The 13,376-nt window shown below is 38.7% G+C and overlaps 1 protein-coding gene across 1 annotated transcript in view; it reads left to right on the top strand.

The window, feature by feature from the left end:
• The window catches only part of LOC132481972 (flavin-containing monooxygenase 5), a 28,801-nt gene extending 15,740 nt beyond the window's left edge, over positions 1–13,061 (top strand). The window contains exons 5-8 of the mRNA XM_060086938.1: positions 1,326–1,525; positions 4,692–5,044; positions 11,101–11,173; positions 12,716–13,061. Coding sequence (XP_059942921.1) covers positions 1,326–1,525; positions 4,692–5,044; positions 11,101–11,173; positions 12,716–13,061 — 972 coding nt within the window. The remainder of the gene's footprint in view (positions 1–1,325; positions 1,526–4,691; positions 5,045–11,100; positions 11,174–12,715) is intronic.
• The last annotated feature ends 315 nt before the right edge of the window (positions 13,062–13,376 follow it).

The raw sequence follows: 13,376 nt of genomic DNA, 5'->3' as shown, positions 1-13,376 counted from the left end.
TGTATTATTTCCACTATTTTATACATAGAGAACTTTTTAACTGAAGCTCTGATCATTTACATTACTCATAACCTATATTTAAAAAGTTATACACACTGCACACAAAACCACTTGATTTCTGAGACTACACACAGGCTCTTTCAACGGTGACACGTAAAAGTGCTTATTTATGATAGCAGTTAAGGTCACCATCAGTGAGAATATATGTATGAAGTACATGATTATCCCTTTTAACATGAGGGCTTAAACAAAAGACCATAAAACAATGTACTTATATAGCTTACAACCCTGGAAACTACCTCCAGCGAGTTTTATAATATAGAGAAAGCGATGCTTTTGCCAGGTAGTTGAATACCAAACTTTTATTACGTGGACTTTAGCCAGCAGATAACACAGAAAGACGGACCAGTTCCATGTTGTGCTACTTGCAATCTTCAGTTTTTCCCTTAAATAAATGATGAAACATTACTTAAGCACAGGCTTTGGAGTCAGTTAGACTTAGGTTTGGAAATTCAGCTCTACCATTTAGTAGCTATATGATCTCAAGCAAGTTATTCAGCCTTTCCATGCTTCTCATCCATAAAATGGACATAACAATACCTACCTCAAGAGGTTGTTGTATTGATCAAATAAAAATATAGATAAAGGACTTAGTTCAGTGACTGACAGGTTACAATTCTCAATAAAAGGAAGTGAGGCTGATGATAGGCTGGGGACTAAAGGGTGTATATGCTCTACCTCCCACCTTGGAGAAAACACATTTGGAAAGATAAAGATAAGAATATATAATATTAAATATCAATATAAATGATAAGTTTTTTATAATACTGCAAACAATGTCAAAGGCAAAAAAAAAAAGACAGAAGATTTCAGATCAAATGATGTCCAGTTGCTTTCAGCTTTACTGTTCCATGATTTGAAATGAGTTGGACAGGTGACAAGTGCTAGAGAAGTTCAGAAGATGGAGAGAAAATTATCAGCCAGAAAGGTCACTAGTGTCTTCATGGAAGAGGGAGACTTGATCTGGATCTTAAAAATGAATAGGCTTTAGAGAATGAAGGGGATAAGGAGGCATAATGACATTAAACAGAAATGCACTGGTGGTTGAGAGCAAGACATAGTCTTGGTCAGTGACTACACCAGTTTAATTGTAAGCTTAGTGTTTGAGAAGAAAATGGCAGGAAATTTAAAAATATATATATTGCCAGGAATAAAAAGCCAGACTAATGAGTTTGAAGTTCAGCTTGAAGAAAATGGGTTCCCATTCCTTCACAGAAATGAGTCAGGGAATGGCAAAAACAAACATTTTTTTCCCCATGCCTCAGGTTTTCCTCAGCACCAGAAGAGGAGCTTGGATCTTTAATCGTGTCGGAGACTATGGATATCCTTTTGATGTGTTATTCTCTTCTCGATTTAAATATTTTATGAAGAAGATTTGTGGTCAATCATTAACAAATATATTTTTGGAAAAAAAGATGAACCAAAGGTTTGATCATGAAATATTTGGCCTGAAGCCTAAACACAGGTATGTTCTCAGGCTGGGAGGTGGGCAGTAACAGCCAAGGCAAAGAATAAGGACTGTTCACATAGGCTAATAGTATAGCTACCTCTATCTGTACTTTAAGCAAATCCACAGAATCTGAGATTAGATTTCTACCTTTCCCCCACAGATGTCCAAGATCTATTGGTCTGTAATTTTCAGGCTATAATTCTCCTTGGCATTAACCATTTTATCATTCCCCGAGGTACCAGTTCTTTTTACATGATGCCCAGTAGCAACAACAAAATGGTAGTAGCAGGCAATGTATCATTCATTCATTCATCCAACAAATAACTGAGCATCTGGTATGAGCCAAGCATTATACGGGCATGAGAATACTGAGACTAAAGACCTAATAGTAATAGTAATACTAATAATAACACTGTACCTTTTTGAGGACTTAATATAAGACAAGCACAGTGCTAAATGAGTTACATGCATTATCTCATTTAATCCTCACAACAGCCCTATAGGTTGGTACTATATTCATCTCCATTTTGCAGATATAAAAACTGACACTTAGAGAAACTAATTTGCCCAAGATCACACAAGTAATAAATGACAGACTCAAGAAATTGATATTTCCTTTAATACTGTAACAAGAAGACAGACAATAGAATATGATAAAGAAATGCATGGAGTCCCATGAGAGTATGAAGGATAGGAGTTCTCACACAGCCTAGAAGGTAGACTGTGACAGCATTTCTAGAAGCTGATTTTAAACGCTGTTTTCCCCTACAGCTTTTAATTTTTTTAATGTTTAGATATACTTGCTATAAAATAGTACGTACAATGAGCACCCATATATCCTTCACTTAGATTCACCTATTATTAACAGTTTACTATATTTGCTTTTTCCCTCTCCCTCTCTCTGGAGATAGATAGATCTATACATATATAGCATACATATATACATACATATATTCATAAATTTTTCTGAAACATTTGAGAGTAAGCTGCAGGCAATACAACATTTTACCCTACATTCTTTAGCATGTATTGCCTAAGGAAAAGGGCATTCCTCTACATAAACATAATTATCACACTTAGTAAATTTAACATTGATGAAATACCATTATCTAATATAATGCATATTCAAATTTTCCAAGTTGTTTCAATAATATTTGTAGCTTACTTATTTATTATTTTGGCCACACTGCATTGCTTAAAGTTTGGAGTCCTAACAACTGGAATGCCAGGGAATTTCCTGTAGCTTTTATAGTTTTAAATCCAGGGTCCTGTCAGGTATTACACCATTGTATTTAGTTGTCATATCTCTTTAATCTCTCTTAATCTGAAATAAATTTCCATTTTCTTGACATGGATTTTTGTTTTTTTTAAGAATTCAAGCAATTTGTTTTGCAGAAAGTCTCTAAATTTGGAGGTTCATAGTTGTTATTCCTCTATTATATTTAGGTTAAACAATTTTGGTGTGAATATTCATAGGTTATGTTGTGCCTTCTTGGTGGATCACATCAGGAGCCATATGATAGCAGTTTATTGCATACTAATGATGTAAAATTTGACAACTTGGATTAGGTGGTCTACCACGTTTCTCTTTTGTAAAGATTATTTTTTCCTTTGAAACTAACCAGTAGGGTGATATTTTGAGAGTGTGTTCCCCAAACTTTCAGCCATTTATTTCACCCAATTATGGAAACTAGCATCCATAACTTTGGTGATCACAAAATAAATTGAGGCTTTATGGAATAATAAGAGATAGTCAAACAAACAGGGTAAGGAAGTAGCATTCTAATTATAATACAAGGTCTTGGAATAGCAAAATATACGTTATGCTCTGAGACCTGCACATAGTTTGGTTTGGCTGGACTACAGGCAAAGATGGAAGAATGACTGAGTATATCTCCTGGTTCACGGGGCAGATATATGAAAATGTTTGTATGCTCTGCTAAATAAAACGTTTAGAATGAAGACATCCCAGAGCCACTGAAAGATTTTAAGCAGGTGAGTGACATAATAATAAATACATTTTGGAACAATCACTCCAAAAATGATGTAGAAGATAGATTGAAAGGGGATGGAGCAGGAGGCCCTAGAGACAGCTGTAATGGCCCAGGTGAAACAGCATAAGTAAAACTATTCTGGGGGTGTTAAGAGGAGAAAGCGTGGCCTTGGTGACCAGATGTAAGACTCACAGTTTTGTAGCTTGGGCAACAATGCGGATGGTGGTACTGTTAGTAAAAAGGAGTAAGTTTGGAGAGAAAGATGAAATGATGAGGTTGCAATGAGAACAGAATCTGTACCTAAAGGTTTGTGTCAAAGAATTACCAAATTCAGCAAACCAGTAATACTGTTTAAACATATCTTGTTCCTAAGAAGAGGCCAGCTCTGTCTGAACATGATGGGCTGAGGATTCTCAGAGCCTGTTAACACAGGATCCAAGGATTCACACTGCTTTTAGAAAGGTCCAAGATTCTGCACCTTATCCTATGCTATTTCGAGGAAACACTACTTACCATGCCTAGAGTATCTCAAGGGAGTTCATAAAAAACCATTTGATATAAATCCTAAACTCCTAGGTTGTGTGACCTTGGGCGAGCCACTTAACTTCTTTAGGCCTCAGTTTCCTCGTCTATAAGACCTGGATAATCACAACTGTCCTGTTTCCTTCGTTGGGTTTGCGTGAGACTCAAATACGTTAATGTATATAAAAACAGTTTATAACTGTAAGTCACTATACACATATAATTTATTATACCTTTTGGAAAATGATGGTCCAAACCTAGCTCTTGGGCTTTTGAAGAGGAAAAGAGACTCAACAGAATGCTGATAGTCCAGTTCTGCAGATTTCTTGATATATGGATAGAAGCTACTAGACTGTGGACTTATCATATCACTGAGAGCATTATTAGTCCTTGAGAAACCATGCACGTACTCATCAAATAAAATAATGCTTCCCTCACTTCTCCAACAGCTTCTCTTTCAATGCCACCCGGGGTCCAACATTTACTCTGAGATCCTTACCTTTTTCAAGCTGGTATACATTAGACCTTTCCCAAATTTCATGAATAAAGGAGACTATTGGCATATTAATTAACCACCTCAATCAAAATACAATTTTACTTACATGGTAATGATATTTCCCTCTCATGATCTCTCTTGATTTCTCCTTCATTATCATCATTCACAGAGCTCTGAGTCAGCATCCAACAATAAATGACTTTCTGCCAAATTGTATAATTTCTGGCTTGGTGAAGGTGAAATCAAACGTGAAGGAATTCACAGAGACAGCGGCCATATTTGACGATGGCTCCAGGGAAGATGACATTGATGCTGTTATCTTTGCTACAGGCTATAGCTTTGCCTTTCCTTTTCTTGAAGATTCTGTCAAAGTAGTCAAAAACAAGATATCCCTGTATAAAAAGGTCTTCCCTCCTAACCTAGAAAAGCCAACTCTTGCAATCATAGGCTTGATCCAGCCCTTGGGTGCCATTATGCCCATTTCAGAGCTCCAAGGACGCTGGGTCACTCAAGTATTTAAAGGTAAGTGACCATGCAAGATGACTACCTAATTACTTAGTGGTTTGTTTAATTATGTTTATGTTCTTGCTTATAAATAGCCGAGACAGTATGTATGATTGTAACAGTGCCTGGCACAAAATTAGTGCTCAAAAATTAATTTTTGAGGAAATATAAAGTAGTGATTTATAACCATGGACATATAGCAGAATCTACTAGGAAGTTTTCCAAAAATAGGCATGCTTTGCCTGGTAGTGTTTATTTACTACGTCTCGAGTGGGGCTTATATAAGATTGTTGAGAAAATGTTCCCCAAGTGATTCCAATATGCACTCCAGATTAAAATCCACTCATCTAGATTTCAGACAACTGATACATATTTGTGAAGCAAAAGAATTTAATCTTCTTTCATTATAGTTAGAGAAAGTCACATATAGAAGTGCTGTGATTTCATTTTAGACAAAAATTAAGATCTGGTTAAAGACTAGTCCAGAATGAAGAAGATACAGCCACTCAAATTCTTACTTCCCCCCTTTATGTTCCCTCTTTCAGAAAGTTTTGGCTAGGAAAACATGAGAAAAAATTTTGGGGTTTGGGATAGCAGGCTCAATATGAATCAGCAGAATGATGTGGCTTCCAAAAGACTTAACTATATCTGGCATCAGTAAAAAACTATAATGTCCTGGAATTTATAACTGTTCTTCCATGTACTGGTAAGACCACACCCAAAGACATTTTAAAAGTGAAACTGGGGCTTCCCTGGTGGCACAGTGGTTGCGAGTCCGCCTGCCGATGCAGGGGATGCAGGTTCATGCCCCGCTCTGGGAGGATCCCACGTGCCGTGAAGCGGCTGGGCCCGTAAGCCATCGCTGCTGAGCCTGCGCATCCGGAGCCTGTGCTCCGCGGCGGGAGGGGCCACGGCAGTGAGAGGCCCGCGTACCGCAGGGGGGGAAAAAAAAGTGAAACAGGAGTACATTAAAAGGAGAGAGACAAGAATGGTTAAGGGAGTTGAAAATGTGCCATTTGAAGTACAACTAAAGGAGCTGGAAAGGTTTGGCCTGGAGAGGATAAGATTTAGGGGAGATATGGAAGTTCCCTTCAGATACCTGAAGAGATGCCCCATGGCAGAAGGTTTTATATATTTGCTTAGTATCACTCCAAAGGGTTGAACCAGAAGCAAGGAGTGAAATTCTGAGAGTTTGCACAATATCAGCTTAACATTAAAAATAAACTTTGACCAGGCCAATATGAAGTAGATTCAAGCCTCAGAACAGGGAGAAATCAGATGACTTTTAAGGTTCCCTCTAACAAAGTAGTTCTTTGATTCTATGGTTACTATAATAAAATTTGCTACCATTACTAATGTTTAATTAAAACTATTCAAAGTTCTTGTTGAGGGACTTCCCTGGTGGTCTAGTGGCTAAGACTCCACATCCCCAATGCAGGGGGCCTGAGTTTGATCTCTGGTCAGGGAACTAGATCCCACGTGCCTCAACTAAAGATCATGCATGCCACAAAGAGGATCTTGTGTGGCACAACTAAGACCCGGTGCAGCCAAATAAATAAATATTTTAAAAAATGTTTTTATTGAAATTTCAGATTCTTCTTCCCTAGTGAAGATCCTCATGGTAGCATAGAAAAAAGAAGCAATGATGTTAGAGTTGATAGAAAGAAAATTTTTCCAAATTTCCCCAAAGTTCTTTCATTTCGTTCTTTTTTTTTTTTCTATTTTTAATTTTTTGGCTGTGCTGTGTGGCACATGGGAATCATAGTTCCCCAACCAGGGATCGAACCCAAGCCCCTGCAGTGGAAGCATGGAATCTTAACCACTGGACTGCCAGGGAACTCCCAAAGTTCTTTCATTTCTTAATTCCTTTTAATTCTATCCAGTAGATCATGTATTCCTTGAGCACTGGACCAGCAATCCAATGCAAGTAACTGGTGAAGTTGGCTTAATTCCAGTCATATAAAGTGGATCTTTTAATTGGGTCAATAAAGTAAGAGGAAAAAATTGCTTTAAAATAGGCCACAGCATCTTAGTACACTTTGAATAAAAACTAGACTCTTTTCCAGGACCAAGTGAACCATTGAGAGGATTAGGGCAACTGAGTATTTGGAAGATTCTGCATTATGACTGTGGGATTAGGGGATTTTAGGGGAAATGCACAAAAAGCTCAGTTTCCTATGCTAGCAAATCTTAGTCAGTGCTAATCCCTCTAGCTTTCTTCTTAACACTTGGAAGGAAGGAAACATCAGAGAATCCCTATAACTTTATCAAATTTCCAAAACGAACCCTGAGTTTTTTGTTCTACTGTCTGCCTACCAAATCCTTGCCTTTCTCATCCCAGAATTCTACCTTCACTGTGCCAATTTTAAGACCATTCTATCACACCAGCCCAACTCAGCCTGTCCTCTTCCCTGGCCTGTTCTTTCCTCACCAAGCCGCATTTCCCTACTTCCTTTGTTCTCTAGAATTACTATTCTCTTGTCAAGAAAATATTCCACCCTCTTCTAGAACACAGAACCCACTTGCTTGCCTTGACAGAAATCTACTTTTCTTTTGTCTCGCTTGTAGCCCTCTCAAAAGCCCTTGCAAGTGTTCCACTTTCATTTAGTAACTTTCTTCCCTTGAAAACCGTATGAAATGATACCAATTCTCTGGATTACAAGGAGGCATTATGTCATAGGATGGCATTCAAGTTCCTCCAAAAATTGGATACAGGCTGCTTTCTCAGGCCCACCTTTCACTAGTCATTACCATCCATCCTACAATCTTTTGAATGCACTGAATGACTTACCCACTATGCAGCAAACACAGCAGGTACTCTTGTACCTTATACCTTTGCTTCTGTTGTTCTCTCTGCCTGGTATGCCTCCCTTTACTCGTTATTTGTGTGGAAAAAGCCTGTTTATTTCCTCCCTCTCTTTGTAGTATATTGAAAGCTCTTTAAATAAAAGAATCATGTTTATTTGCCTTTGTCTTCCAAGTCTAGACCAGTGCCTAGCACATGGGAGGTAGCTAATACATCTCTATTCAATGACTGCGAGTTTAGTTTTGGAGGTTTTCTAAACTCTACAGTAGAAAGTTCTTATCAGAGGATCTCAGCTTATGAACTACCTTCTCAATTTCCAGTCATGGTAAAAGGCTGTTCTGGACTGGACTGAAAGAACAGAATGGCAGCCACACCTCCTTTCTCTTGTAACATTATCTTTACATTAAACATGCAGGGATTAGTCAGGATTACATAAATACAATCTGCCATAGGCCCAAGAGCCGACTGAAAGACTTAGTTCCACAGAGTTATAATTCAGGCTTGCCCATTTTTTTTTTTTTTTTTTTTTGCGGTACGCGGGCCTCTCACTGTTGTGGCCTCTCCCATGGCGGAACACAGGCTCCGGACGTGCAGGCTCAGCGGCCATGGCTCACGGGCCCAGCTGCTCCGCAGCATGTGGGATCTTCCTGGACCAGGGCACGAACCCGTGTCCCCTGCATCGGCAGGCGGACCCTCAACCACTGCGTCACCAGGGAAGCCCAAGCTCGCCCCTTTTGAACCTTGTCTTGGAACCCTTAGGAAATCTCTGAACTTCAGTTCCACACTCTTCTTCAACAACATTCTTCAGCTAACATTTACTGGCCTCTTAGTATATGCCAGACCCTCTGCTAGGTGCTGGAGATGCAAATATGACCAAACAGAAAATTCCTATCTCTATGGAACTCAGAGTCAAGCAAGGAAGACAGACAAGTAAACAGACATTTAATGTGTTCATTCATTCAGCAGATATTTACTATATCCTAAACAAGGGTCAGATAACAATGTAGAGGAGCTGGCTATGGGAGCAGAAAGGAATAAGTACCCAATTCTCCCTACAACTGCAAATACACTGTAAAAAATAAGAGTTTACTAAAAGGACAAGGCCATCTTGACCATAATAGAGAAGAGAACAATTAGTAATATTTATGCAAAGTTACAGAAAATGACAAAATAAACCAAGTCCTGAGAACTACAAGGAGTTCAGAATTCTGGAGAATAAAGTATTATAGGAATTAAAGAAAATGAAGCTGGAGATATTTATAGAGGCAAAACCAAGAAAAATCCTTAGGTGCGATGCAAGAAGTTTACATTCAATGTAGGCAATAGAGAACAATTGAAGGATTAACTGAGAGAGTCACATCAGATTTGTAATTCAGAAGATGTATTAGAGGGAAATGAAATGGGAAATAGGTCAATTTTGAGCCTGTGACAAATGTCCAAGAAAGACATAATGAGGGCTTTAAACTAAGGTAAAGGAATACGAGAAATATTTGAATGAAATTTCATTGGTGAATTTGAAAGGATTTGGATGGAATGTAGGTTGGAGATGAAAGAGAGAAAAGAATCTGCTCAGGGGCTATGGCCATTGATGCAAACTGGTAATATAAGAGAAGGAGCAAGATAGGAAGGAGGGAGATACATATGGTAAAAACGACATGTGCCTGAACGAGGAAACACTGCAACAGTATCAATGAATTAAGAACTGCACCACTGGATACAGTACACATCTTTATATATTGCTATCTATTTACCTATCTAATTTATAGTGATTTTTTGTTTGGTTGTGTTTTTTTTTTTTTTTTTTTAATGAATTGGCTGAATCACAGGCAAGAAATCACCTCCTCCTCCATAATCTTTCTAGTTAAGAGAAGTAAAAATTACGGTTGTACTATGAGAAATACTTTGGAAATCAACTCTCAAACTGTGTTTCATGAGCATCTTAAGACCTGTGATTAACTTCAAATGAAGCATTTCAGTGATTCCTCATTGACTTACGAACATACATAATAATTCCCAAGGCTAAAATGAAAAGAACACATGGCAAAACACAGAAGGCTATTTCTTGAGTGTCGAATTTGGATCTCATGTTTTAAGAGGTACACACCAGGATAGTTACTAGAGTGTGCCCAGAGAAAGGCAACTAGTGGGGCAGAGAACGTGAAACCTGTTATATGGGGAACTGTTAAGGCTTTAAGGCTGATAATGGGAAGACTTAAAGAAGTTATGACAGTTGTTCTCAAATGGTTCAAAGGCTGTCATTTGTTAACACTAGACTCCTTGGCCCCAGAAGGCAGAGCTAAGTCCACTGGTGCCAGTTGCATGCAGGCATGTTCTGGGGTCAATGAAAAGAATAATGTTCCAGGAAGTAGAGTGGCCAAACAATTAAATCATCTCCTCAGGTGATGAGATCCCCATCACCAGAGATATTTAAGGAGGAATGAGATAACCACTTGAGAGTACTTGTAGAGAGGATTGTATTAGGTAAGATATACTCCCATTCTAAAATTACATGTTCCAGAATTTTGTGGAGTAACACTTTAGAGTTGGGTGTGGCTAGTTTTCTACATGGCATAGTGATTGTAAATCTGGACATAAAGGTAATCACTTAAATTGAGAGTTGTCTATGTTGACTTAAATACTATTCTACCTTTGTCTAGCCATGTCCTTGGTGTTAAATTCCTGCTACTGAAACTGGGCATTAGTGCTTAAATTTATTTGTTAAGATTGGGTATTATGAGTTGCCTTTGACCATCCCCCTCACTCTCACCAGATAAAAAATTTAGAAAGTAAGGCTTATCTTCCATGGAACTTTAGGCATAAAATAGGACTGAGAGTTTACTTTTACTTCTCCCTGTGGTATAAAGCCTCTTTGTTATTAAGAGTACAAGTACAGATGTGTTTCCAATCCTCCCCCCTCCTTTTACTTTGCACCTCATTTTCTGTATATTTTTAAGGCCATTTATCATTTCCTCATGTCCAATTTCATTTCCCAATTGAAAGACTATGTAAGGGAGGAGGCAGCTTTTGGTTAGAAAGCAGATTAGGAGAAATATCTTCCAAAGACAAAGCAGAAAACAGTAAGCTACTGAGGTTAACATGATTATATTTTGGTGGTGGTAGCGTAAGGTGGTCAAGTGAAGGTGTAACCTCCTTGCTACAGACAACTAGCCTGTATTCCTTTGAATTTTCCATAGCATGGTAATTGTTAATAGGATTAGTGTTCATACTGAGGTAATTTTACACTTAAAATTTTGATTTTTCTCTTTAGGGATAAAGACATTACCCTCACAAAATGAAATGATAAAAGAAATAGCTAAGGTTCAAGAGGATATGGGCAAAAGGTAAGAGTTCTCCCAGGAAGATAGGTGGTTAATTTTTCCCACTTATTTTTCTTTTCTTTTGGCTGCACTGGGTCTTCATTCCCGTGCGTGGGCTTTCTCTAGTTCTGGAGAGCAGGGGGCTACTCTTCTTTGTGGTGCATGGGCTTCTCATTGTGGTGGCTTCTCTTGTTGCGGAGCATGGGCTCTAGGCACACGGGCTTCAGTAGTTGCAGCACGTGGGCCCTAGAGCGTGTGGGCTTCAGTAGTTGTGGTGCATGGGCTCTAGGGTGTGCGGGGTTTAGTAGATGTGGTACACAGGCTCAGTAGTTGCGGCACACAGGCTTAGTTGCTTCACAGCATGTGGGACCTTTCTGGACCAGGGATCGAACCCGTGACCCCTGCATTGGCAGGCGGATTCTTAACCACTGCACCACCAGGGAAGTCCCGCCACTTACTTCCTAATAAGAGCAATGTTGTACTATATTTATTGTCCTCATGTCTGTTTAAGGATTTAGATTATATTTTGAAGGAAAAGGAAATAATAGTTTGTGACAATAGAATAGAGAAATACCACCAAGTGGTTTGAATATGGATGGGAAAGGAGAGAAAAGCTTAAGAATATTCTATGTTTAGGGCCTAAAAGAAAAGTCAAGTAGGAAAAAGCACATGGAGAAAAAAACTGGTACATTATTTTGGCAAGGATTACATGAAGGGATATTAGAGCTGCCAGAGGAAGGAAGGGAAGCGATGAATAAATGAGAGCTAGATACGGTTAAATTACAAATCTGTAGGTAGATTTACAAATCTGCAGAGGCCACTTTGCTGGCTATCATATAACAGCATACTTAGGTCACAGTGACTCTTACTATGAGTAATCTATAGGATCTGGGAAGGTGGTACCACCAGTCCGTATTTTAGTGCTTGGGTGGACACATTTAGCCATCTGAATTTCAGAACTTGAGCTTATTCACCAGTGATTTTCATTTGAACAAAGTTGATGTTGATGATGTTCCTAGATTTTTATGGAGAAGTCAGAGGCACAATCATCCCATGCCCAAAGACGTGGTTTTCTTCAACTGATTATACCAGCATAACTCTCCCTTCTGCAAGGAGGAGAAAGACATTTTTTATTTAACCCTGATACCCTTTCTAAGTGCTTTCCTATTTTCCTCCTTCCTTTCACTGCCAAACTCCTACAATATATAATCTACATTACATATATTGACTTGTAATACTTTCCTCTTTGTTCTCAGCTTATCTATTTCTTCCACATCCTTCAAGGACTTATCATAGCTCGATTTTAACTACCCTCTTCTACATTTCTATTTAGGAGTCTAATACCACATGATTTACCAAAAGTCTTACATTCTTCTCTGTTTCATGTGTATCTATCTTATCTAGTCCAGTGGACTATAAGGCCCTTAAGGATAGAGACAGTGTTTTTCTTCTCTATTTTCTACAGCTCCTAGCCCAATATTGAGTCAAGAGCAGATAGAAAGCATTGATTAATTGATGGATTGACTGAATTGTTAATAGGAATGGCTTCTATCTCCTCTGCTTCAGGTATGTGGACAGCCAACGCCATACCATTCAGGGAGACTATATAGATACCATGGATGAGCTTGCTGATCTGGTGGGCGTCAGGCCCAATCTGCTGTCCCTGGCCTTCACTGACCCCAAATTGGCATTACAGTTATTTTGGGGACCCTGTACTCCAATCCAGTATCGGCTACAGGGCCCTGGAAAGTGGGATGGAGCTCGAAAAGCTATCCTCACCACAGAAGATCGTATCAGGAAGCCGCTAATGACAAGAGTAATTGAAAACAACAATTCCACAACTTCAACAATAACAGTGGCCAGGTTTATGCTGGCTGTGGCTTGCTTTGCTATAATTATGACCTATTTTTAGCTGTTCCATTGTCATTGTCCCAATTTTCTTTGAATGCTGGATCTGCCTTCAGAACCTGACAAGATTGAACAACTCTCAGCTTCACATTGCCCAGAAATCTTTTATTTCTCTTTCTAAATCATTAAACCTTTTTCCTTTTTTCCCTACAATGAAATCCCACCTTTTTATTTGTACTGACTTACCTACCTTACTCTTATGACCCATCACTTTTTCCTTTCAGTCATTCCTGGACTGTGAGCTCAGATACTCTTTTAGTCATCTTTGTTTTGTCCTTAGCAGAGTTCCTGAAATGTGGTAGGTGCTTTCTTTTCTTTT

The sequence above is a fragment of the Mesoplodon densirostris genome, chromosome 2 (assembly GCF_025265405.1).
Source record: "Mesoplodon densirostris isolate mMesDen1 chromosome 2, mMesDen1 primary haplotype, whole genome shotgun sequence".
Taxonomy (NCBI): domain Eukaryota; kingdom Metazoa; phylum Chordata; class Mammalia; order Artiodactyla; family Ziphiidae; genus Mesoplodon; species Mesoplodon densirostris.
Note: the sequence above shows the minus strand (reverse complement) of the source record. Positions and strands in the feature narration are given on the sequence as shown.